Source organism: Mytilus edulis, chromosome 13, assembly GCF_963676685.1.
Source record: "Mytilus edulis chromosome 13, xbMytEdul2.2, whole genome shotgun sequence".
NCBI classification, from domain to species: domain Eukaryota; kingdom Metazoa; phylum Mollusca; class Bivalvia; order Mytilida; family Mytilidae; genus Mytilus; species Mytilus edulis.
Window position 1 is genome coordinate 33,963,895 of NC_092356.1, and position 24,972 is coordinate 33,988,866.

The window sequence follows — 24,972 nt, forward strand, 5'->3', positions numbered from 1 at the left end:
AGTGTGACATTTCTATTTAAAATAAGATTATTATTCTTGTATGTATATGCCCATGTCATTGTCATATGACATACAGCGTACAGACGTATAAAACACTTATTTTGTATTTTCATTATAGTCCGATCAGGTCATAATTTTTGTTTTTTTCAACAAAGACGATTTTACCACAATTAGAACCTTTTATGACCTACTCAGTGAGCAATATTCGGTTCATTAATAGTTCAATATTATAAAATTAATATCAACTGGCTTAAAACAAAATGATGTTTTTACGGTAATTTGTCCAATCTTAATTAAACCCAAGAGTTAATTTATCGGATCAACAAGTGAACTCTGTTACTTTCAATTTATTTTGAAATGTAAAATATTATGTTTCACTACCTCCGACTTGAAATATTTGAATTTTAAAAAGAAACTGTAAAGTGACAAATAGTTTTGTATGCAATGTGGCAGCCCTATATTCATAAATACTGAGAAGACACAACATAATAATCACAACCTTATTTAATTATATGGAGAAAAGAAATCATGTGTTTTTAATCTGTTATTGATCTTTAATTATTTAAAATAAAATTGGATTGGCGCAATCCGTAGTTTACTGCTCGTTAAAACTCATCGGCGAAATATAAAAAGAAGTAGTTCAACAATTTATACAATAGAATATTAAAATGAAATTATATCGTGTTCTACAAGAAAGAAATATGTAAAAAAAAAAATAGATCGGATTTTAACGATCGACAAATTTTCACAGAGGTCTCTACCAACGCCCATCATGAACATGCATCCTGTTTTCATATACCGTTAATAGTGTTGACTATAGACGTATAAATAATGTCCGGTTTCATGTCCTCTGTTGACTGAGAAACGTAAAAATAAAAGGCTGATGTTGGTTTATTCAGAAAAGGAATATAATTTAGAATCCGGTTAATCAATTGTAAAAGGACCTTCTAGAGCCTCAATCTTAACGCACACAAATGTATGTCAATCATTACAAAGCAAGTTTAAACCTTGAATGAACTTTCCCACGGTTACCCAGAAAGGTCACCTGAGTTAACTGTTACATGATACTATTTCCCGCCAAATAAAAATCTCGTGGACACAATTGATGTCACTATTTTTAGCATTCAATATTGTGAGCGAAGTCAAGTTCAACCACGCACTGTTGATCACTGAGTTGCGTATTGTCTTCCCACGGCAATTTATTGGTTTAGAAATATTTAAAGATTACTGTTCTAAATACAACACAAGAGTTTACATTCATTGTGCGTAAATGAATATTATGCAACGACGATTTGATGCAGCTATAGAAGTATTCCTGTTGTAGCCGAAATGTATTATTTATCCTAAAGTAATGCTAACAAATTGTGAAGAGAAAATGCCGTAGACTTATTAAGCATAGCGAATTGTGAATAGTATTTTCTTTTTTTCTTGCATATACAAGTTTAAAGGCACGTAATTTTCTTTTTTTCTCACATTTTATAACTTCAGCGTTAATTTCCGTCTATTTTCGCAAGTTATATAAATTACCGATAAAAAGAACAAGAGATCATAATCAAGTATAGATTTTTTTTTTATAAAACTTTACTGCAATTGAAAGCATTAACAACAATCTTATGCTTTTTAAAACTTTTATTTTGTAATCGTAAAATGGAAATGGAAACTTATTAGCATAACAGATAGTGAATAATATTTTCTTTTTTACTTGTATAAAAAACTTTGAGACGTGTAATTTTTCTTTAAACTGTCCTAATTTATTCAACGTTAGTCTCCGTTTATTGTTACACAATTATATCTCTTTTAGTAAATTAAATATTTATTTCCTGATAAAAAACGGAAGTCAAAATCAAATATAGTTTTTTTTTTTAACTTGATTTAAATGTACAGTGTAATTGAAAGAATTAACAACAACGTTTTGACTTTTATTTTAATCTTTCATTTGTTTCAAGCAATCAGATATAACCTGATAATCAATAGACAGGAAATACAATTGTTTAATTACATTAGAAATCTCGCATACCTTGACTGTCGAGTGCCGGCATAGATCAGAAGGATTAGGGCAATTAATTACCTGGTGTGACACCGCGTCACTCCAGACTGGGAGAGATGTCGCTAATACAATAAACAAAAGGTAACGGATTTACGCGGAAGTCGGAGGGAATACTCCCAAATTTCTCCGACAATTTAGGGAGTGATGTCGGAGTTTCCTGGTGTCACACCAGCAAAAAACTCGGTGTTTGGAGTTTGGGATGGCTTTCGCGAAAATTGAACTGTAGGTGGCATTACTTATTTATATTTTCAAAAATTCATCTTTTGCTGGAAAGGCATATGTACATAAAAACACCTACACATGTATCATTATACCTTGTATCATATTCTTAATTGAAGTATACGTAGTTCAAATGACTTTATTTGTTTTAACCTTTCACACAAAATGTCCATATTTCTAATATATCCGGGAACAATAATCAGACATTTGTTACAGGATTTGGAAAGCACAGAAGATCGACTTTATCAGGAAGCTTGTAATCCACCTAGCCCTAGACTAACGACATTACAGGTAAAATTCAGAGCGTATAACACTTGTTTTATGTATGCAAATAACTTTACAAATTCAAATGACATTATAAAGAACAGATTATGCATGGCATGTTATGATTTTTAAGTATTTTTAAAAATGTTCACAAGTTTTTTCCATTATAGTGATGTTTTCAGGTCATTTTGGTGCCCTTAATATTTCAGCAGACTTTTTAATACCCCCTCCCTTTTCCTTATAGGGTATTAAGTTATTAAGTTTTTGTGTTACATTTGTCTGTAATTTGTAAGCAATTGACAAAATCAAAAGCTCAAACACATCAAATGAATGGATAACAATATATATCTGACTTGGTACTGGCATTTTCTTATGTAGAAAATGTTGGATTAAACCTGGTTTTATAGGTAACTAAACCTTTCACTTGTAAGACAGTCACATAAAATTCCATTATATTAACAAGTATATTTCAATATATATTTGGATATTGGAAAAAGTTCAAACTGTTACTGTAGATATATATTTTAATGTTCTATTGGTGTGCATGTTTTTGAAGCTACACTATACATTTATTTGGCATAACGTAGGTCATCTGTTTTCAAAAAAGGATAGTATTTTACTAAAACTTGATAAACTTTTCATTTTAGGACAAATATTGGTCAATTGGGTAAGGAGTGTGAAGAGCGACTTATTTCACAAAAAATCTCACAAGTTAAAATACATGTGATTCATGAACATTTTAGTGTATTTTACAATTAGTTTCAGTTAAAAGATGTTGTGTGAATAAAATGTTAGACTCCTAATTCAATTTACAAATAATATAGCAGCTTTGCCTATTCATTGTAGAACAATTATTGGTCAATGGTGAAGAGTCTGAAACCACTGTGGGAACAAAGTCTTCAAAAGAAAACCAGCTTGTCATCGTCAAAGAAAACAACAGGAAAACAGAAACCTTCCAAGCCTAAGAGGGTTTGGAAGAGATCAAAGTAGACATAGTATATATGTAGCTTATATAATACATATTGTAATGTATATTTAAATACATGTAATAGATGTTGTGGTATACAGTTAATATATACATGTAGTTTATAATATGTAAATGTAGATGTAATACGCTAACGTGAAATGCCTTATAGGTGTGTATATTCCATACAAAGTGTTCAGTGGTTGAGTGTAAGACAAGAAAAATGAAGAAATTTAAAACTTAACTTAAAAAGAAATTGAAATTTGAAAAAGATTTTGATACAGTCAGATTTTTTTTATTGCATTTAATATTTACGCAATAACATTTGGCATTTATTTAGTTTTTACTAATCTACTGTATAAGATTTTTACATTTGTCTTAGAGTATGCAAGGAGCACATTTTCACACACTTGGCCTAAAATACAGTTATTTCGTAGTGCATTTCTTTTAGACAATAAATTCAAATTTATAAAGATTTTTACAGTGTACTGCACTACTACTATGGACAAATAATATCAAAATAATAAATAAAGTCTACCAACTATAACTCAAAAGATTGACAATTCTATGTAAGGGGGGTCTAAAGTTCAGTTTGACAGCTTCAGAATTACTAATTTTTGACCTTTTTTAACTAAACCAAATCACTTCTTAACATAAATTATCAGCACCCAAAATTATTATCCCCTTACTTAATATTTCGTTCATAAGACATAAAGAAATAGACGATAACTGTGTCCTTGGTACCACCTGTAATATTTCAAAATGTAGAAATGTTGTAAGGGAGATAACTCTCGAATTTTAATAAAATAATGGTATAATTCTAAGATTTTTTGAAAGATTAATTTAAAACTAATAGTATTGCTATATATCATCTTTTTATTAATAAGAATAATACATTTAGTGAAATTTCTATCATTTATTTAAGATGTATGAATCTTTAATACCAAACAAATTTTATTTTATTGAACCCAAATTTGAACGAGTACTCTAATATGGAAACTATATTTAATACCTGTGAAAGAGGGTTAAGTTCTTATTTTTTATGTTACTTTTTGGTGATCAAATATACACATTTCAAGAATATTGGAAACACAATGGAAGCCTCTGTCTGAAAGGAATTGCACTTGTACAAATGTTGTAAAATAAGGAAACCATTTTTGATTCACTAGTACATGTATATTGATTTTTCTGAAAATTGGAAAAAGATTCATTATATTCCACATCATAAGAGTCATATAGATAATTTATAGACTTGAAACAGAACATATCAGCAATTTATAGTTATACTAAATATAAATACTCATTTAGAGTGCAAATTGTAAATTATATGTTTATTTGTATTATTTTTTACATGTATGTATTTTATATACTCAGAGTTGTATACTGCCCAAGCAATTTGTCTTCAATTAATTTATACATGTATCATTGTATGTTATACCTTATTTTATACCTCATATAAGTTTCTATAGTGATATTTGTTCTATTTGTAAATTGCGTATACTTTAAATTTTTGGTACAATTGATTAAAGTTGTGTCTTTTTTTCACTAAATATCTTATGAAAAAAAACACCTTTTAAGTCATAAACATTTCTGCACTGCTAACGATCAATTTTATTTATAAGATCATTTTGTGAAAAGAGCCCCTAGATGTTAAGAAAAAAACAATTAGTTTATCTATTTGTGATCTTGATATTACAAGACAATAAAATTCACTACAAGAATTGCAATATTGTTGATGTCATACAGTAATAAGGAAAATATTTACTTTTTCTAGTTGAACAATACATTTATGTTAGGTGAAGAATATCATTGGCGTTCAAAACATATTTTTATTCCCCATTTATGGGCATTATGTTTTCTGGTCTGTGCGTCCATCCGTCCATTCCTCCATCCATTCGTCTGTCCCTCCATCCCACTTGAGGTTAAATTTTTGGGCGAGGTAGTTTATGATGAAGTTGAAGTCCAATCAACTTGAAACTTAGTAAACATGTTCCCTATGATATGATATTTCTAATTTTAATGCCAAATTAAAGGTTTTATCCCATTTTCACTGTCCACTGAACATAGAAAATGATAGTACAGAGATCTGTGTACTTGGGACACATTCTTGTTTCATTATACTACCTGTAGTTGCCAGCAAGATTATCATATTATATTGCATTTTATTGTATAATGCATTTATGTTTGCAATTTATGTAATACTTATATTTTGCATTTAACTAGAATTATTTTAAACCAATTTAATATTTGTTCTAAATTATTTTTGGGGTTTCCATTAGCAAATCAAGGACCTTGAAAGGAGATGAGTGTCATTTTGATAAGTTTTTTAAACAACGTTTTAAAGTTTTTTTATGCTTATGTTTTAAGATTAAAATAGAAAATCATTATCTCAGATCTACAATCTTCAACATGCTATGTTAAAGTAAATACATGTATGTTACTTTACAATTGACCATTTATGATTGTTTTTAATATTATAAAAATTTTAAATTTTATGTTAATCAGGTAATCCATAAGTATGGCTGTTTTTTTATCAGTATTTCTTTGATCTTTGCTCAGTAATGTGTTTATTTTTAGATTTTGATAATTTTTCAATTATAGTTTAGAATTTCTTGTGCATATTATGTGGTTTTAGGTGTCAGACCACCAATTCACCCACTCCAATTTAGAACGTACATGTAAAAGTAGCCTTTTCCTGACAAAAAATAGTGCCTTCTATGTCATTGTTCACTTTCAATAACCAACAAATTTGCAGAAATAAAATTGTTAGTGAAAGAGTATTATTTAGACAATTGTGGGCTAAAAAGAAGTGTACTTTACTTTACATTAAAAATTTAGTATTAATGTGCTCCGTAGTATACTAGTATAAGATTTCTAGAAAACGAGGAGTTATTTTCAGTAGTTTGTCTTTCGAACAATTTTTCTTTCTGACAATAATTTAAACATTGGTTCAAAATTTGTATGTAGAAAGGTGGCACATGTATAATTCAGGATATACATGGTTTATATAGCTATGAAGTTAAACTTAAGGTCAAATATTTTGAAAGCTGTGAATATTGCAATATTTTGTTGGGATAAAATAGCGATTTTGAATTGGTGGTCTGACACCTTATAGAGAATAGAAAAATTACTTATGAATTATGATATTGTACAGTATGATTGCTTATAGATCAAACTTATTCCTAGACATGTAGCTTTGAAATCAAAGGAGTAAGTTTGGTAAGGGCCATATTTGGCCCCAATTATAAAGTGCATAGTTACAAGACAATAAATGTTTTAAGATGCCTTAAAGACATGTGAGAAAGTAAAACAGAACCGTTTTTGTCAAAGTTTAATTTTAACACGTGGATTTTTTCATCCCAAAACGGTCAAGATAAGGGATTTTGGTGAAATTTGACAAAATCAGCTGGATTTCAACCAAATTTAGGACCAGGAAACATAGAGCGCAGGCGTCGACAAACTTAATATTCAAATAAGACATTTAAAATGTCTTCACAAACATTATTTTAAAAGATCTTTGTTGTCGACGTATGTGCTCTATGTTTCCTGTCCAGTAATCTATGGAAATTCACCCATTTTCACTGAATTTTTCGTGAAAATCAATATGAGTACAATTTGTGACGTCATAATGAAACGCAGAAACGTAAAATTTTCAACAAAATGGCTTATTTCCTATCTAGTCACTGTATTAGCTATAATTTATTGTGATATTTGTTAATAAATCCGAATTTGAAATTTAAGCTAAAAAAGGGGGCCATTTTAGGACCTTACCGAACATACTCCTTTGTAAAAAACATAGAAAAATAAACTGGATCGTGTTCAAAGACTGTAAATTCAGAAATTATTGCGTGCATTTATTTTAACGATTTTGTCATTTAAGACTAATATGCGATTTTAATGTTTGCGATATTCAGAAGAATCCTGTTTGATTCATATAAAAATTTTCAAAATGCAAGTTTTAAATATTGCTATGATAACCCTGTTGCAATTTTCGCAATAATAAAAACATCGCAATAATTTCTGAATTTACAGTATATATTTTAATCATTAGTTAATCTTAAAAATGGTCTTCTCATGGAAACTTCTTTTCTGCTTTTAATTGGATGCCGTATTGTTCTTTTATTGTAGTCTATACAATTAAAAGCTGTAAAGGCAATACAAGAACAAATGTTAGTTTTTCTATACAGAACTTTTTTTTTTATTGAATTATCCATACTATCTTACTTGTATATATATTTAGAAACAAATTTTAATAAAACATTGTTTCTTTTTTCTACTTTTCTGTCTTTCATTGTTTACCTTTGTACAATCATATTTTTATTATATTTATAGCTATATGAATAAATAAGCAATACATATAACATTGAAATGATATTTCTTTGAAACTATTTTAAATTATCTCCTTTAAGGGAAAATCCATGAACCAATCAGGAGAGGGGGCAGGACCTTTTCAGGACATCAGGATAAGGTGTTTCCAAAATCTGAGATTTCTTTTTTCGAATTTCAGGATGTCAGGATTTTCTTTTTAAATTGGGGACCTCAGGAAGCCTGGGATTTTAGGATCAGGACCCCTCGCACACCACCCCTCCCAATCCTGAATTTCAAAGACAATTTCATTGAAATAAAAAATTAATTACGAGAGCTATCAAAAATCTTGAAAAAGGTAAATATTGTATCTATCATATTAAAGTTGTGAATTTTCCTTATAGTCAACACGTATTTAACCCTACACAATTCCAATTATTACATTTACAGCTTGATAAACTATCACAAGTCTAAAAATAACCATTTAAAGGATGATAGTTAAACAAATTTCTTTACCAATCTCTATCTTTAATCACCAAATTCACTCTGTATATTGATGACACTGTTGATGGAGTTTTAATTCCCTGAGGGTATCAGCAGCCCAGTAGTCAGCATTCTGTGCATGCTGACAAGAATGATCATTGATGTGGTCATATTTATAAGTCAACTGTTTGCAAAACTTTTGAATTTTTGAAATACTAAGGCTTTTCTACCTCAGGATTAGATAACCTTAGCTGTATTTGGCAAAACTTTTAGGAACTTTGGTCCTCAATGCTCTTTAACTTCGTACTTTATTTGGTGTTTTTAACTTTTTTGGATAAGGGTGTCACTGATGAGTCTTTTGTAGAGGAAACGCGCATCTGGCGTAAATTAAAAATTTAATCCTGGTATCTATAATGAGTTTATTAAAATCAAAGCAAGATGCAGTTTAGTAGGTTTTTTTTTTACTGAAAAACAATATTAAGGTACTGAAATATTGAGCAGTATGTTGTTAGTTAAGATATAACATGATGCTAAGCATGATGTTTTTTTTTTCATATCAATTACATTAATTTTTTAACAGTTTTAGGTTATGATTAACAAATGTGCAATCAACAAAAAATAATCAGGTAATTTTCATTCATGATATAGTTTTGTTTTGCCCTCTTTACTTTCAACATTTTATTTCAATACTTGTACATTTTTATCATTTATTTCATTCTCTTGGATATTATGATTTGTATGTCTCAGTGTCATTTTGAACTGTTTACTACAGTCCATATTAATTCAGAAATTAAGGCAGTGTTGTCATCAATGTAAAAAAAAAACTTGACATGAAGAACATGAACATTACAATAATTCAATAAAATATTTAGCATTTTGCTAGTAGTGTTCTATAATGATAGGGTACTGAATGTCTAAGCTACTCATCTATACCACAAAAGTGTTGATAGATCGTCACTTTGTGATAGTTTAAATACTATTTTGTCTAAAATTTATTTTTGATGTATTTCAATTTGAAAATTCTCGAAATAATGAAATTTGCAAACTCTTGATAGAAGTTATTTGTATAGTTCATATGGTTATTGCATGTGGAGCTTTTTTTCTAAGAAATTCAATGTCATAATATTTTTCCATATAAGAAAACACATTTTCTGAATTAATGAATTTAAAGTATCTGCTACATATCACACTATCTTTGACTACATACAGACTTTCTGTTTTGAATATCTCAGAGTTCAGTATTTTTGTTTTTATACTTTTTAATGTTTCAGGATTTCAGAATACATCTAGTTAATTAGCATTTATCTAAATAGACTTTTTGCATTTTAGTTATATTAATTTCATAGAATATTTAAATAGAAAGTTGTGTGTTTAGTATTATAGTTGTAAACTTTTATATAAGAATAAAATAATTGAAATATTTTGAGTTACTTAGATTCCATTCAATCTGTCTGTTTTGATAAATATTGCTTTCTAACACTGTCCATGGATTCCAATGTCTCGGTTAGATCTTTAAGTAGAATATTTTAGTTACAAATATGCTGCATTTAGCAATTAGTTCTACTCATAACTTATGCGTATATGGTGAAATATTTCAGGATTATTGGTCCTCAAAGCTGTGGTACTTTGTACTTGATTTTGGCTTTAAGTATCACTAACAAGTCTCTTGTAGAGAAAATGTGTGTCCCAAATGATAAACCTGTTACCTTTAAAGAGTTTATTTTGAGTAATGAAATACTTCTTTTTACAGATAAGTTGTACAAATTGAAAATAAACTGCCAAATTGAATATACCTGTATCACCCATGCACAATCTACTCACTTAACACTTCAGAAACCATGATTTGTCTATCAATCGTATTGCTTTATCAGAAATATTTTCACTAGACGTCTTCCAACAGATAGTAAAACCATTGCCGTAGTTGGGCATCAGTATCGCTGTGTTAGATTACGAATTTGTAGCATTGTCTGATCAGAGATAACAACTAGATCTTCACGTTTTAGAATCATTGCAATAATTTGAGGGCCCCTCAGGTGCCCTGGTAGAATGGAAATAGTCTGTGACCATTCCGATTATCATTGCTTTCCAGTGACAAACCCCAAAAAATATCCTTGCGGTATTCTCCTTTAAAGAATCTACCAATTGAATTAGTTTTAAATAGTTTCTCGTTCTGAATATGCATGCATTAATTGCCATTTGACGTATATCAAACAACAACCAATTGCTAAATCGTTTAAGCAACCATATGCACTGACAATCTAATGGGTTATTGATATTAATGTTTCAAATCATCTGATAGGAAATAGATTGAATAAACAACACCAATTACACAATTGAAGCAGACATGTAAAAGTAAAAAAAAACGAAAACTGTTTATTTGTTGCATAGGTAGCTTTGGTGAGTACTGCAAAAATACATGTGAAAAATTCTGTAAATCCAATCTGAAGAATCATACAATATCTTCTTATTTTTATGAACCATCAACAAGAAAATGATTTCAAGAACTGCTCAAAAAATTTCAAAAATATGAAGGACTTTTTTATATTTACATTTTAAAGACTGCTATACGTTATATATACAATCACATCTTAAGATATAATTCAGATTGTCAATTTTGGTCGAAAACCCATATTCAACTGACAAATGTTACGACTGGTTTGTTATGCAAGTTACTGGTGCTGGTCCTTTCACTAGCTTCTCCTGCGTTCACTTCCATACTAAAAATGATAATGAAAAACCTATAAGAATTAGATCAAAATTGTTTAAAAAAATAAATAAAAATATAAGTTACTAATAATTATTACATTGGTTGCAATGAATTACATTGATTTCCCAGTTAGATAAAAACCGATAATTTCACATGTGAAATAAACGTGGTTATTTCACTCTCTGACGTCATACAACAATAGGCGTTGTCAAGACGTCGATAACGTCGGATCAAAACAAATTGTCAATGCGTAGGAAAAAGATATAGTTCCTTACATTTTCTACATTAATTTCATAAAAAAAGCCATTTGCCAATGTAATAAAAAGAATAACTAATCGCCGTATTTGAATATCAAAAATAAGACAACTTGTGACCGAACGCCGCTATGGATTAAAATCGTGCTGCGCACTCGTTTAATCCATGCGTCGTTCGGTCACGCGTTGTCTTATTTTTGATATTCAAATACGGCGATTAGTTATACTATAATTATTACATTGGTTGCAATGAATTACATTGATTTCCCAGTCAAATAAAAACCGATAATTTCACATGTGAAATAAACGTGGTTATTTCACTCTCTGACGTCATACAACAATAGGCGTTGTCAAGACGTCAATTACGCCAAAACATGTGTAGGAAAAACATATAGTTCCTTACATTTTCTACATTAATTTTATAAAAAGAGCCATTTGCCAATGTAATAAAAATAATAACTAATCAAAGAATTCAAATATCGAAAAATATTCAACTCGTGGCCGAACAACACTGATATTTAACTCATGCGCTACGCGCATTCGTGAATTAATGTGTTGTTCGGTCACTCGTTGAATATTTTTCGATATTTGAATTCTTTGATTAGTTATTATTTTTATAACATTGGCAAATGGCTCTTTTTATAAAATCCAAAAAAGTTAATCGATTCTCTTCGCGGCATCCATTGTCATTGTGGTATATTTTTTTAATATTCATGAAATACTTGTCAATCACCGTTAAGAAAACAGTTTGAAAATTACTTTTTTCTACTTAATCCTCGTTTTTGTACGTTTAAATCCCAAAAGTCTCAGAACATAAAAATGTCTACCATTCCAACGTTACATAAACTCATCATATAGTTCCTGTCATTTTATGAATGTAAACTATAAGTACTGTGTCTTTTAGGTGGACATCAGTGGCTTAAAATTATTAGTTATGCTATTTCTTTTATAGGGAAGATTGTCGTCATTTTTAAATATTTATTTTAATCAGATGGCATTGTGAATTTAAGTGTCAGAGTTGTATGGATGGCAATTCTGTCTAACTAACAAACGAAATAGAAAATCGTAGGTTAAAAAATGCGACTTTTCCAATGTGTCTATTGACTCCCTTTAAATACTAAGCAGTTCAAAATGTTCACAGTCGAGTAGAAGTCAAGATTTTCCAGAGATTTTCATCTTTTGTTCTCCTTTGGTAGCTGTATACTTGAAATGTGTAAATGCCAAAAAAATGTCTTCACTGGAAGCCCCAGAGCTGAAACATGTAGACTTCAGTTTGGCAGGGACTTAACTCTAAGGCTAGTTTTTGGTCATTTTGCACATAGGAACTTTACAGAAACAGTTAGTGTTAAACCATTGTGCTTCACGACGACGTGTCTTCTTAATTACAGAATGATGCATTGAAATAGAGACTGCGCGATACATTCACAGAATTTTAGAAGTTTTTCGACATATAAAACACCCTTTCATTTTGAAAATTAATATTCTATATTTAATGGTGTCGACTTAAAGTTGCAAGACGAGTTTAATTTAAGTATGAAAAGTTTAACTTAGTATATATTTATAAACAAAAGGTCTCCACACATAAATTATGATGGACACAAAGACCTTAAAAAGCAGCTTCTACCTATATTTATTTGTCCGTAAAACCCTTTATCATTAGTTTATTATACTTCTTTTCGTGTACAATTTTTTTGAACAAACAATCGATTGTCGTTTTCAAAATATTCCGGGTTTAAAGGCATCTTTTGTTCGAGGTATTGAAGAAATCATTAAATTTGATGAAACTGCTTTATTACCAGCGGCAAATATTACAGTCATAATGCAACAGATATAGTAACAAATTTGTGATGCAAAACATTGTTCTAGTGAAATAACAATTCCAGTTAATAGTTTCTTGTTTACCAAACCAATGATCGGTGTAGAAAAACGTCTGAAATAAACAATGATTGATTTCTTGATTATTGGTGTTTAATGCCACGTTCATCACTATTGGATATTTCATACGAACAGTAATTTGTATTCTCGGAAAATACCGAAAAATCGAGAGAAAAATAAATGTGTGGTAGCATGAGCCAAGTGAATAGTTCATGCATACATATATTTTGTCGCTGGGATGCTGTCCCATTGAGGGAAACTCTCTCTTTCACGTCAAACTTGCACATGTCTTTTGGTTTTATTTTCGGTAGGTTGCGGTTCATTGACGTTTACACCACACTTGTTTTTGTTGGACATTGTAAATATTCAAACATGCAGTAAATGTGTTATTGTAGGCTGATAAAAGCTGAAGAGAAAATAAATGGACCTGATAAAAAAAAAACTTTCAATTTTTCGGCATTTTCAGATAATAAAAATTACTGTTCGTATGTCATATCCCATATTGATGAAAGTGGCATTAAACACCAATAATCAATAAATCAATCATTGTTTATTTCAGAAGTTTTTCTACATCGATCATTGGTTTGGTAAACAAGAAACTATTAACTGGAATTGTTATTTCACTAGAGCAATGTTTTGCATCACAAACTTGTTACTATATATGTTGCATTATGACTGTAATATTTGCCGCTGGTCATAAAGCAGTTTCATCAATTTTAATGATTTCTTCAATACCTCGAACAGAAGATGCCTTTAAACCCGGAATATTTTGAAAACGACAATCGATTGTTTGTCCAAAAAACATTGTACACGAATAGAAGTATAATAAACTAATGATAAAGGGTTTTACGGACAGATAAATATAGGTAGGAGCTGCTTTTTAAGGTCTTTGTGTCCATCACAATTTATGTGTGGAGACCTTTTGTTTATAAATATATACTAAGTTAAACTTTTCATACTTAAAGTAAACTCGTCTTACAACTTTAAGTCGACACCATTAAATATAGAATATTAATTTTCAAAATGAAAGGGTGTTTTATATGTCGAAAAACTTCTAAAATTCTGTGAATGTATCGCACAGTCTCTATTTCAATGCATCATTCTGTAATTAAGAAGACACGTCGTCGTGAAGCACAATGGTTTAACACTAACTGTTTCTGTAAAGTTCCTATGTGCAAAATGACCAAAAACTAGCCTTAGAGTTAAGTCCCTGCCAAACTGAAGTCTACATGTTTCAGCTCTGGGGCTCCCAGTGAAGACATTTTTTTGGCATTTACACATTTGAAATATACAGCTACTAAAGGAAAACAAAAGATGAAAATCTCTGGAAAATCTTGACTTATACTCGACTGTGAACATTTTTGAACTGCTTAGATATTTAAACGGAGTCAATAGACACATTGGAAAAGTCGCATTTTTTAACCTACGATTTTCTATTTCGTTTGTTAGTTAGACAGATTTGCCATCCATACAACTCTGACACTTAAATTCACAATGCCATCTGATTAAAATAAATATTTAAAAATGACGATAATCTTCCCTATAAAAGAAATAGCATAACTAATAATTTTAAGCCACTGATGTCCACCTAAAAGACACAGTACTTATAGTTTACATTTATAAAAATGACAGGAACTATATTTATGGACAACCGAAATACGAGCGACCCAACAGGTCATTTTTGAAAATAAGATCATTTCTTTTTTTTTTCTGTCAGGTCTATTTATCTTTTCTTCAGCTTTTATCAGCCTACAATAACTCCTTTACTGCATGTTTGAAAATTTACAATGTCCATCAAAAACAAGTGTGGTGTAAACGTCAATGAACCGCAACCTAACGACAAAAAAAAAAACAACCCAAAAGACATGCCCAAAGTTGACGTGAAAGAGAGATGTGAGTTTCCCTCAATGGGACAGCATCCCAGCGACAAAATATATGTATGCATGAACTATTCACTTGGCTCATGCTACCACAAATTTATTTTTCTGTCAATTTTTCGGCATTTTCAGATAATAAAAATTACTGTTCGTATGAAATATCCCATAGTGATGAAAGTGGCTTTAAACACCAATAATCAATAAATCAATCATTGTTTATTTCAGACGTTTTTCTACATCGATCATTGGTTTGGTAAACAAGAAACTATTAACTGGAATTGTTATTTCACTAGAGCAATGTTTTGCATCGCAAACTTGTTACTATATATGTTGCATTATGACTGTAATATTTGCCGCTGGTCATAAAGCAGTTTTATCAATTTTAATGATTTCTCCAATACCTAGAACAAAAGATGCCTTTAAACCCGAAATATTTTGAAAACGACAATCGATTGTTTGTCCAAAAAAATTGTACACGAAAAGAAGTATAATAAACTAATGATAAAGGGTTTTACGGACAAATAAATATAGGTAGGAGCTGCTTTTTAAGGTCTTTGTGTCCATTACAATTTATGTGTGGAGACCTTTTGTTTATAAATATATACTAAGTTAAACTTTTCATACTTAAAGTAAACTCGTCTTGCAACTTTAAGTCGACACCATTAAATATAGAATATTAATTTTCAAAGTGAAAGGGTGTTTTATATGTCGAAAAACTTCTAAAATTCTGTAAATGTATCGCGCAGTCTCTATTTCAATGCATCATTCTGTAATTAAGAAGACACGTCGTCGTGAAGCACAATGGTTTAACACTAACTGTTTCTGTAAAGTTCCTATGTGCAAAATGACCAAAAACTAGCCTTAGAGTTACGTCCCTGCTAAACTGAAGTCTACATGTTTCAGCTCTGGGGCTCCCAGTGAAGACCTTTTTTTGGCATTTACACATTTGAAGTATACAGCTACTAAAGGAAAACAAAAGATGAAAATCTCTGGAAAATCTTGACTTATACTCGACTGTGAACATTTTTGAACTGCTTAGATATTTAAATGGAGTCAATAGACACATTGGAAAAGTCGCATTTTTTAAAATACGATTTTCTATTTCGTTTGTTAGTTAGACAGATTTGCCATCCATACAACTCTGCCACTTAAATTCACAATGCCATCTGATTAAAATAAATATTTAAAAATGACGATCATCTTCCCTATAAAAGAAATAGCATAACTAATAATTTTAAGCCACTGATGTCCACCTAAAAGACACAGTACTCATAGTTTACATTCATAAAAATGACAGGAACTATATTTATGGACAACCGAAATACGAGCGACCCAACAGGTCATGTTTGAAAATAAGATCATTTCTTTTTTTTTCTGTCAGGTCTATTTATCTTCTCTTCAGCTTTTATCAGCCTACAATAACTCCTTTACTGCATGTTTGAAAATTTACAATGTCCATCAAAAACAAGTGTGGTGTAAACGTCAATGAACCGCAACCTAACGACAAAAAAAAAACAACCCAAAAGACATGCGCAAAGTTGACGTGAAAGAGAGATGTGAGTTTCCCTCAATGGGACAGCATCCCAGCGACAAAATATATGTATGCATGAACTATTCACTTGGCTCATGCTACCACAAATTTATTTTTCTGTCAATTTTTCGGCATTTTCAGATAATAAAAATTACTGTTCGTATGAAATATCCCATAGTGATGAAAGTGGCATTAAACACCAATAATCAATAAATCAATCATTGTTTATTTCAGACGTTTTTCTACATCGATCATTGGTTTGGTAAACAAGAAACTATTAACTGGAATTGTTATTTCACTAGAGCAATGTTTTGCATCACAAACTTGTTACTATATATGTTGCATTATGACTGTAATATTTGCCGCTGGTCATAAAGCAGTTTTATCAATTTTAATGATTTCTCCAATACCTAGAACAAAAGATGCCTTTAAACCCGAAATATTTTGAAAACGACAATCGATTGTTTGTCCAAAAAAATTGTACACGAAAAGAAGTATAATAAACTAATGATAAAGGGTTTTACGGACAAATAAATATAGGTAGGAGCTGCTTTTTAAGGTCTTTGTGTCCATTACAATTTATGTGTGGAGACCTTTTGTTTATAAATATATACTAAGTTAAACTTTTCATACTTAAAGTAAACTCGTCTTGCAACTTTAAGTCGACACCATTAAATATAGAATATTAATTTTCAAAGTGAAAGGGTGTTTTATATGTCGAAAAACTTCTAAAATTCTGTAAATGTATCGCGCAGTCTCTATTTCAATGCATCATTCTGTAATTAAGAAGACACGTCGTCGTGAAGCACAATGGTTTAACACTAACTGTTTCTGTAAAGTTCCTATGTGCAAAATGACCAAAAACTAGCCTTAGAGTTACGTCCCTGCTAAACTGAAGTCTACATGTTTCAGCTCTGGGGCTCCCAGTGAAGACATTTTTTTGGCATTTACACATTTGAAGTATACAGCTACTAAAGGAAAACAAAAGATGAAAATCTCTGGAAAATCTTGACTTATACTCGACTGTGAACATTTTTGAACTGCTTAGATATTTAAATGGAGTCAATAGACACATTGGAAAAGTCGCATTTTTTAAAATACGATTTTCTATTTCGTTTGTTAGTTAGACAGATTTGCCATCCATACAACTCTGCCACTTAAATTCACAATGCCATCTGATTAAAATAAATATTTAAAAATGACGATCATCTTCCCTATAAAAGAAATAGCATAACTAATAATTTTAAGCCACTGATGTCCACCTAAAAGACACAGTACTCATAGTTTACATTCATAAAAATGACAGGAACTATATTTATGGACAACCGAAATACGAGCGACCCAACAGGTCATGTTTGAAAATAAGATCATTTCTTTTTTTTCTGTCAGGTCTATTTATCTTCTCTTCAGCTTTTATCAGCCTACAATAACTCCTTTACTGCATGTTTGAAAATTTACAATGTCCATCAAAAACAAGTGTGGTGTAAACGTCAATGAACCGCAACCTAACGACAAAAAAAAAAACAACCCAAAAGACATGCGCAAAGTTGACGTGAAAGAGAGATGTGAGTTTCCCTCAATGGGACAGCATCCCAGCGACAAAATATATGTATGCATGAACTATTCACTTGGCTCATGCTACCACAAATTTATTTTTCTGTCAATTTTTCGGCATTTTCAGATAATAAAAATTACTGTTCGTATGAAATATCCCATAGTGATGAAAGTGGCATTAAACACCAATAATCAATAAATCAATCATTGTTTATTTCAGACGTTTTTCTACATCGATCATTGGTTTGGTAAACAAGAAACTATTAACTGGAATTGTTATTTCACTAGAGCAATGTTTTGCATCACAAACTTGTTACTATATATGTTGCATTATGACTGTAATATTTGCCGCTGGTCATAAAGCAGTTTTATCAATTTTAATGATTTCTCCAATACCTAGAACAAAAGATGCCTTTAAACCCGAAATATTTTGAAAACGACAATCGATTGTTTGTCCAAAAAAATTGTACACGAAAAGAAGTATAATAAACTAATGATAAAGGGTTTTACGGACAAATAAATATAGGTAGGAGCTGCTTTTTAAGGTCTTTGTGTCCATTACAATTTATGTGTGGAGACCTTTTGTTTATAAATATATACTAAGTTAAACTTTTCATACTTAAAGTAAACTCGTCTTGCAACTTTAAGTCGACACCATTAAATATAGAATATTAATTTTCAAAGTGAAAGGGTGTTTTATATGTCGAAAAACTTCTAAAATTCTGTAAATGTATCGCGCAGTCTCTATTTCAATGCATCATTCTGTAATTAAGAAGACACGTCGTCGTGAAGCACAATGGTTTAACACTAACTGTTTCTGTAAAGTTCCTATGTGCAAAATGACCAAAAACTAGCCTTAGAGTTACGTCCCTGCTAAACTGAAGTCTACATGTTTCAGCTCTGGGGCTCCCAGTGAAGACATTTTTTTGGCATTTACACATTTGAAGTATACAGCTACTAAAGGAAAACAAAAGATGAAAATCTCTGGAAAATCTTGACTTATACTCGACTGTGAACATTTTTGAACTGCTTAGATATTTAAATGGAGTCAATAGACACATTGGAAAAGTCGCATTTTTTAAAATACGATTTTCTATTTCGTTTGTTAGTTAGACAGATTTGCCATCCATACAACTCTGCCACTTAAATTCACAATGCCATCTGATTAAAATAAATATTTAAAAATGACGATCATCTTCCCTATAAAAGAAATAGCATAACTAATAATTTTAAGCCACTGATGTCCACCTAAAAGACACAGTACTCATAGTTTACATTCATAAAAATGACAGGAACTATATTTATGGACAACCGAAATACGAGCGACCCAACAGGTCATGTTTGAAAATAAGATCATTTCTTTTTTTTTCTGTCAGGTCTATTTATCTTCTCTTCAGCTTTTATCAGCCTACAATAACTCCTTTACTGCATGTTTGAAAATTTACAATGTCCATCAAAAACAAGTGTGGTGTAAACGTCAATGAACCGCAACCTAACGACAAAAAAAAAAACAACCCAAAAGACATGCGCAAAGTTGACGTGAAAGAGAGATGTGAGTTTCCCTCAATGGGACAGCATCCCAGCGACAAAATATATGTATGCATGAACTATTCACTTGGCTCATGCTACCACAAATTTATTTTTCTGTCAATTTTTCGGCATTTTCAGATAATAAAAATTACTGTTCGTATGAAATATCCCATAGTGATGAAAGTGGCATTAAACACCAATAATCAATAAATCAATCATTGTTTATTTCAGACGTTTTTCTACATCGATCATTGGTTTGGTAAACAAGAAACTATTAACTGGAATTGTTATTTCACTAGAGCAATGTTTTGCATCACAAACTTGTTACTATATATGTTGCATTATGACTGTAATATTTGCCGCTGGTCATAAAGCAGTTTTATCAATTTTAATGATTTCTCCAATACCTAGAACAAAAGATGCCTTTAAACCCGAAATATTTTGAAAACGACAATCGATTGTTTGTCCAAAAAAATTGTACACGAAAAGAAGTATAATAAACTAATGATAAAGGGTTTTACGGACAAATAAATATAGGTAGGAGCTGCTTTTTAAGGTCTTTGTGTCCATTACAATTTATGTGTGGAGACCTTTTGTTTATAAATATATACTAAGTTAAACTTTTCATACTTAAAGTAAACTCGTCTTGCAACTTTAAGTCGACACCATTAAATATAGAATATTAATTTTCAAAGTGAAAGGGTGTTTTATATGTCGAAAAACTTCTAAAATTCTGTAAATGTATCGCGCAGTCTCTATTTCAATGCATCATTCTGTAATTAAGAAGACACGTCGTCGTGAAGCACAATGGTTTAACACTAACTGTTTCTGTAAAGTTCCTATGTGCAAAATGACCAAAAACTAGCCTTAGAGTTACGTCCCTGCTAAACTGAAGTCTACATGTTTCAGCTCTGGGGCTCCCAGTGAAGACATTTTTTTGGCATTTACACATTTGAAGTATACAGCTACTAAAGGAAAACAAAAGATGAAAATCTCTGGAAAATCTTGACTTATACTCGACTGTGAACATTTTTGAACTGCTTAGATATTTAAATGGAGTCAATAGACACATTGGAAAAGTCGCATTTTTTAAAATACGATTTTCTATTTCGTTTGTTAGTTAGACAGATTTGCCATCCATACAACTCTGCCACTTAAATTCACAATGCCATCTGATTAAAATAAATATTTAAAAATGACGATCATCTTCCCTATAAAAGAAATAGCATAACTAATAATTTTAAGCCACTGATGTCCACCTAAAAGACACAGTACTCATAGTTTACATTCATAAAAATGACAGGAACTATATTTATGGACAACCGAAATACGAGCGACCCAACAGGTCATGTTTGAAAATAAGATCATTTCTTTTTTTTTCTGTCAGGTCTATTTATCTTCTCTTCAGCTTTTATCAGCCTACAATAACTCCTTTACTGCATGTTTGAAAATTTACAATGTCCATCAAAAACAAGTGTGGTGTAAACGTCAATGAACCGCAACCTAACGACAAAAAAAAAACAACCCAAAAGACATGCGCAAAGTTGACGTGAAAGAGAGATGTGAGTTTCCCTCAATGGGACAGCATCCCAGCGACAAAATATATGTATGCATGAACTATTCACTTGGCTCATGCTACCACAAATTTATTTTTCTGTCAATTTTTCGGCATTTTCAGATAATAAAAATTACTGTTCGTATGAAATATCCCATAGTGATGAAAGTGGCATTAAACACCAATAATCAATAAATCAATCATTGTTTATTTCAGACGTTTTTCTACATCGATCATTGGTTTGGTAAACAAGAAACTATTAACTGGAATTGTTATTTCACTAGAGCAATGTTTTGCATCACAAACTTGTTACTATATATGTTGCATTATGACTGTAATATTTGCCGCTGGTCATAAAGCAGTTTTATCAATTTTAATGATTTCTCCAATACCTAGAACAAAAGATGCCTTTAAACCCGAAATATTTTGAAAACGACAATCGATTGTTTGTCCAAAAAAATTGTACACGAAAAGAAGTATAATAAACTAATGATAAAGGGTTTTACGGACAAATAAATATAGGTAGGAGCTGCTTTTTAAGGTCTTTGTGTCCATTACAATTTATGTGTGGAGACCTTTTGTTTATAAATATATACTAAGTTAAACTTTTCATACTTAAAGTAAACTCGTCTTGCAACTTTAAGTCGACACCATTAAATATAGAATATTAATTTTCAAAGTGAAAGGGTGTTTTATATGTCGAAAAACTTCTAAAATTCTGTAAATGTATCGCGCAGTCTCTATTTCAATGCATCATTCTGTAATTAAGAAGACACGTCGTCGTGAAGCACAATGGTTTAACACTAACTGTTTCTGTAAAGTTCCTATGTGCAAAATGACCAAAAACTAGCCTTAGAGTTACGTCCCTGCTAAACTGAAGTCTACATGTTTCAGCTCTGGGGCTCCCAGTGAAGACATTTTTTTGGCATTTACACATTTGAAGTATACAGCTACTAAAGGAAAACAAAAGATGAAAATCTCTGGAAAATCTTGACTTATACTCGACTGTGAACATTTTTGAACTGCTTAGATATTTAAATGGAGTCAATAGACACATTGGAAAAGTCGCATTTTTTAAAATACGATTTTCTATTTCGTTTGTTAGTTAGACAGATTTGCCATCCATACAACTCTGCCACTTAAATTCACAATGCCATCTGATTAAAATAAATATTTAAAAATGACGATCATCTTCCCTATAAAAGAAATAGCATAACTAATAATTTTAAGCCACTGATGTCCACCTAAAAGACACAGTACTCATAGTTTACATTCATAAAAATGACAGGAACTATATTTATGGACAACCGAAATACGAGCGACCCAACAGGTCATGTTTGAAAATAAGATCATTTCTTTTTTTTTCTGTCAGGTCTATTTATCTTCTCTTCAGCTTTTATCAGCCTACAATAACTCCTTTACTGCATGTTTGAAAATTTACAATGTCCATCAAAAACAAGTGTGGTGTAAACGTCAATGAACCGCAACCTAACGACAAAAAAAAAACAACCCAAAAGACATGCGCAAAGTTGACGTGAAAGAGAGATGTGAGTTTCCCTCAATGGGACAGCATCCCAGCGACAAAATATATGTATGCATGAACTATTCACTTGGCTCATGCTACCACAAATTTATTTTTCTGTCAATTTTTCGGCATTTTCAGATAATAAAAATTACTGTTCGTATGAAATATCCCATAGTGATGAAAGTGGCATTAAACACCAATAATCAATAAATCAATCATTGTTTATTTCAGACGTTTTTCTACATCGATCATTGGTTTGGTAAACAAGAAACTATTAACTGGAATTGTTATTTCACTAGAGCAATGTTTTGCATCACAAACTTGTTACTATATATGTTGCATTATGACTGTAATATTTGCCGCTGGTCATAAAGCAGTTTTATCAATTTTAATGATTTCTCCAATACCTAGAACAAAAGATGCCTTTAAACCCGAAATATTTTGAAAACGACAATCGATTGTTTGTCCAAAAAAATTGTACACGAAAAGAAGTATAATAAACTAATGATAAAGGGTTTTACGGACAAATAAATATAGGTAGGAGCTGCTTTTTAAGGTCTTTGTGTCCATTACAATTTATGTGTGGAGACCTTTTGTTTATAAATATATACTAAGTTAAACTTTTCATACTTAAAGTAAACTCGTCTTGCAACTTTAAGTCGACACCATTAAATATAGAATATTAATTTTCAAAGTGAAAGGGTGTTTTATATGTCGAAAAACTTCTAAAATTCTGTAAATGTATCGCGCAGTCTCTATTTCAATGCATCATTCTGTAATTAAGAAGACACGTCGTCGTGAAGCACAATGGTTTAACACTAACTGTTTCTGTAAAGTTCCTATGTGCAAAATGACCAAAAACTAGCCTTAGAGTTACGTCCCTGCTAAACTGAAGTCTACATGTTTCAGCTCTGGGGCTCCCAGTGAAGACATTTTTTTGGCATTTACACATTTGAAGTATACAGCTACTAAAGGAAAACAAAAGATGAAAATCTCTGGAAAATCTTGACTTATACTCGACTGTGAACATTTTTGAACTGCTTAGATATTTAAATGGAGTCAATAGACACATTGGAAAAGTCGCATTTTTTAAAATACGATTTTCTATTTCGTTTGTTAGTTAGACAGATTTGCCATCCATACAACTCTGCCACTTAAATTCACAATGCCATCTGATTAAAATAAATATTTAAAAATGACGATCATCTTCCCTATAAAAGAAATAGCATAACTAATAATTTTAAGCCACTGATGTCCACCTAAAAGACACAGTACTCATAGTTTACATTCATAAAAATGACAGGAACTATATTTATGGACAACCGAAATACGAGCGACCCAACAGGTCATGTTTGAAAATAAGATCATTTCTTTTTTTTTCTGTCAGGTCTATTTATCTTCTCTTCAGCTTTTATCAGCCTACAATAACTCCTTTACTGCATGTTTGAAAATTTACAATGTCCATCAAAAACAAGTGTGGTGTAAACGTCAATGAACCGCAACCTAACGACAAAAAAAAACAACCCAAAAGACATGCGCAAAGTTGACGTGAAAGAGAGATGTGAGTTTCCCTCAATGGGACAGCATCCCAGCGACAAAATATATGTATGCATGAACTATTCACTTGGCTCATGCTACCACAAATTTATTTTTCTGTCAATTTTTCGGCATTTTCAGATAATAAAAATTACTGTTCGTATGAAATATCCCATAGTGATGAAAGTGGCATTAAACACCAATAATCAATAAATCAATCATTGTTTATTTCAGACGTTTTTCTACATCGATCATTGGTTTGGTAAACAAGAAACTATTAACTGGAATTGTTATTTCACTAGAGCAATGTTTTGCATCACAAACTTGTTACTATATATGTTGCATTATGACTGTAATATTTGCCGCTGGTCATAAAGCAGTTTTATCAATTTTAATGATTTCTCCAATACCTAGAACAAAAGATGCCTTTAAACCCGAAATATTTTGAAAACGACAATCGATTGTTTGTCCAAAAAAATTGTACACGAAAAGAAGTATAATAAACTAATGATAAAGGGTTTTACGGACAAATAAATATAGGTAGGAGCTGCTTTTTAAGGTCTTTGTGTCCATTACAATTTATGTGTGGAGACCTTTTGTTTATAAATATATACTGAGTTAAACTTTTCATACTTAAAGTAAACTCGTCTTGCAACTTTAAGTCGACACCATTAAATATAGAATATTAATTTTCAAAGTGAAAGGGTGTTTTATATGTCGAAAAACTTCTAAAATTCTGTAAATGT

General features: G+C 30.8%; 1 protein-coding gene across 1 annotated transcript in view; it reads left to right on the plus strand.

Moving 5' to 3' along the window:
- The window catches only part of LOC139500903 (centrosomal protein 15-like), a 14,216-nt gene extending 4,513 nt beyond the window's left edge, over positions 1 to 9,703 (plus strand). The window contains exons 3-4 of the mRNA XM_071289809.1: positions 2,483 to 2,557; positions 3,377 to 9,703. Of these exons, the coding sequence (XP_071145910.1) occupies positions 2,483 to 2,557; positions 3,377 to 3,520 (219 nt within the window). The 3' untranslated portion in view covers positions 3,521 to 9,703. The remainder of the gene's footprint in view (positions 1 to 2,482; positions 2,558 to 3,376) is intronic.
- Positions 9,704 to 24,972: the final 15,269 nt, after the last annotated feature.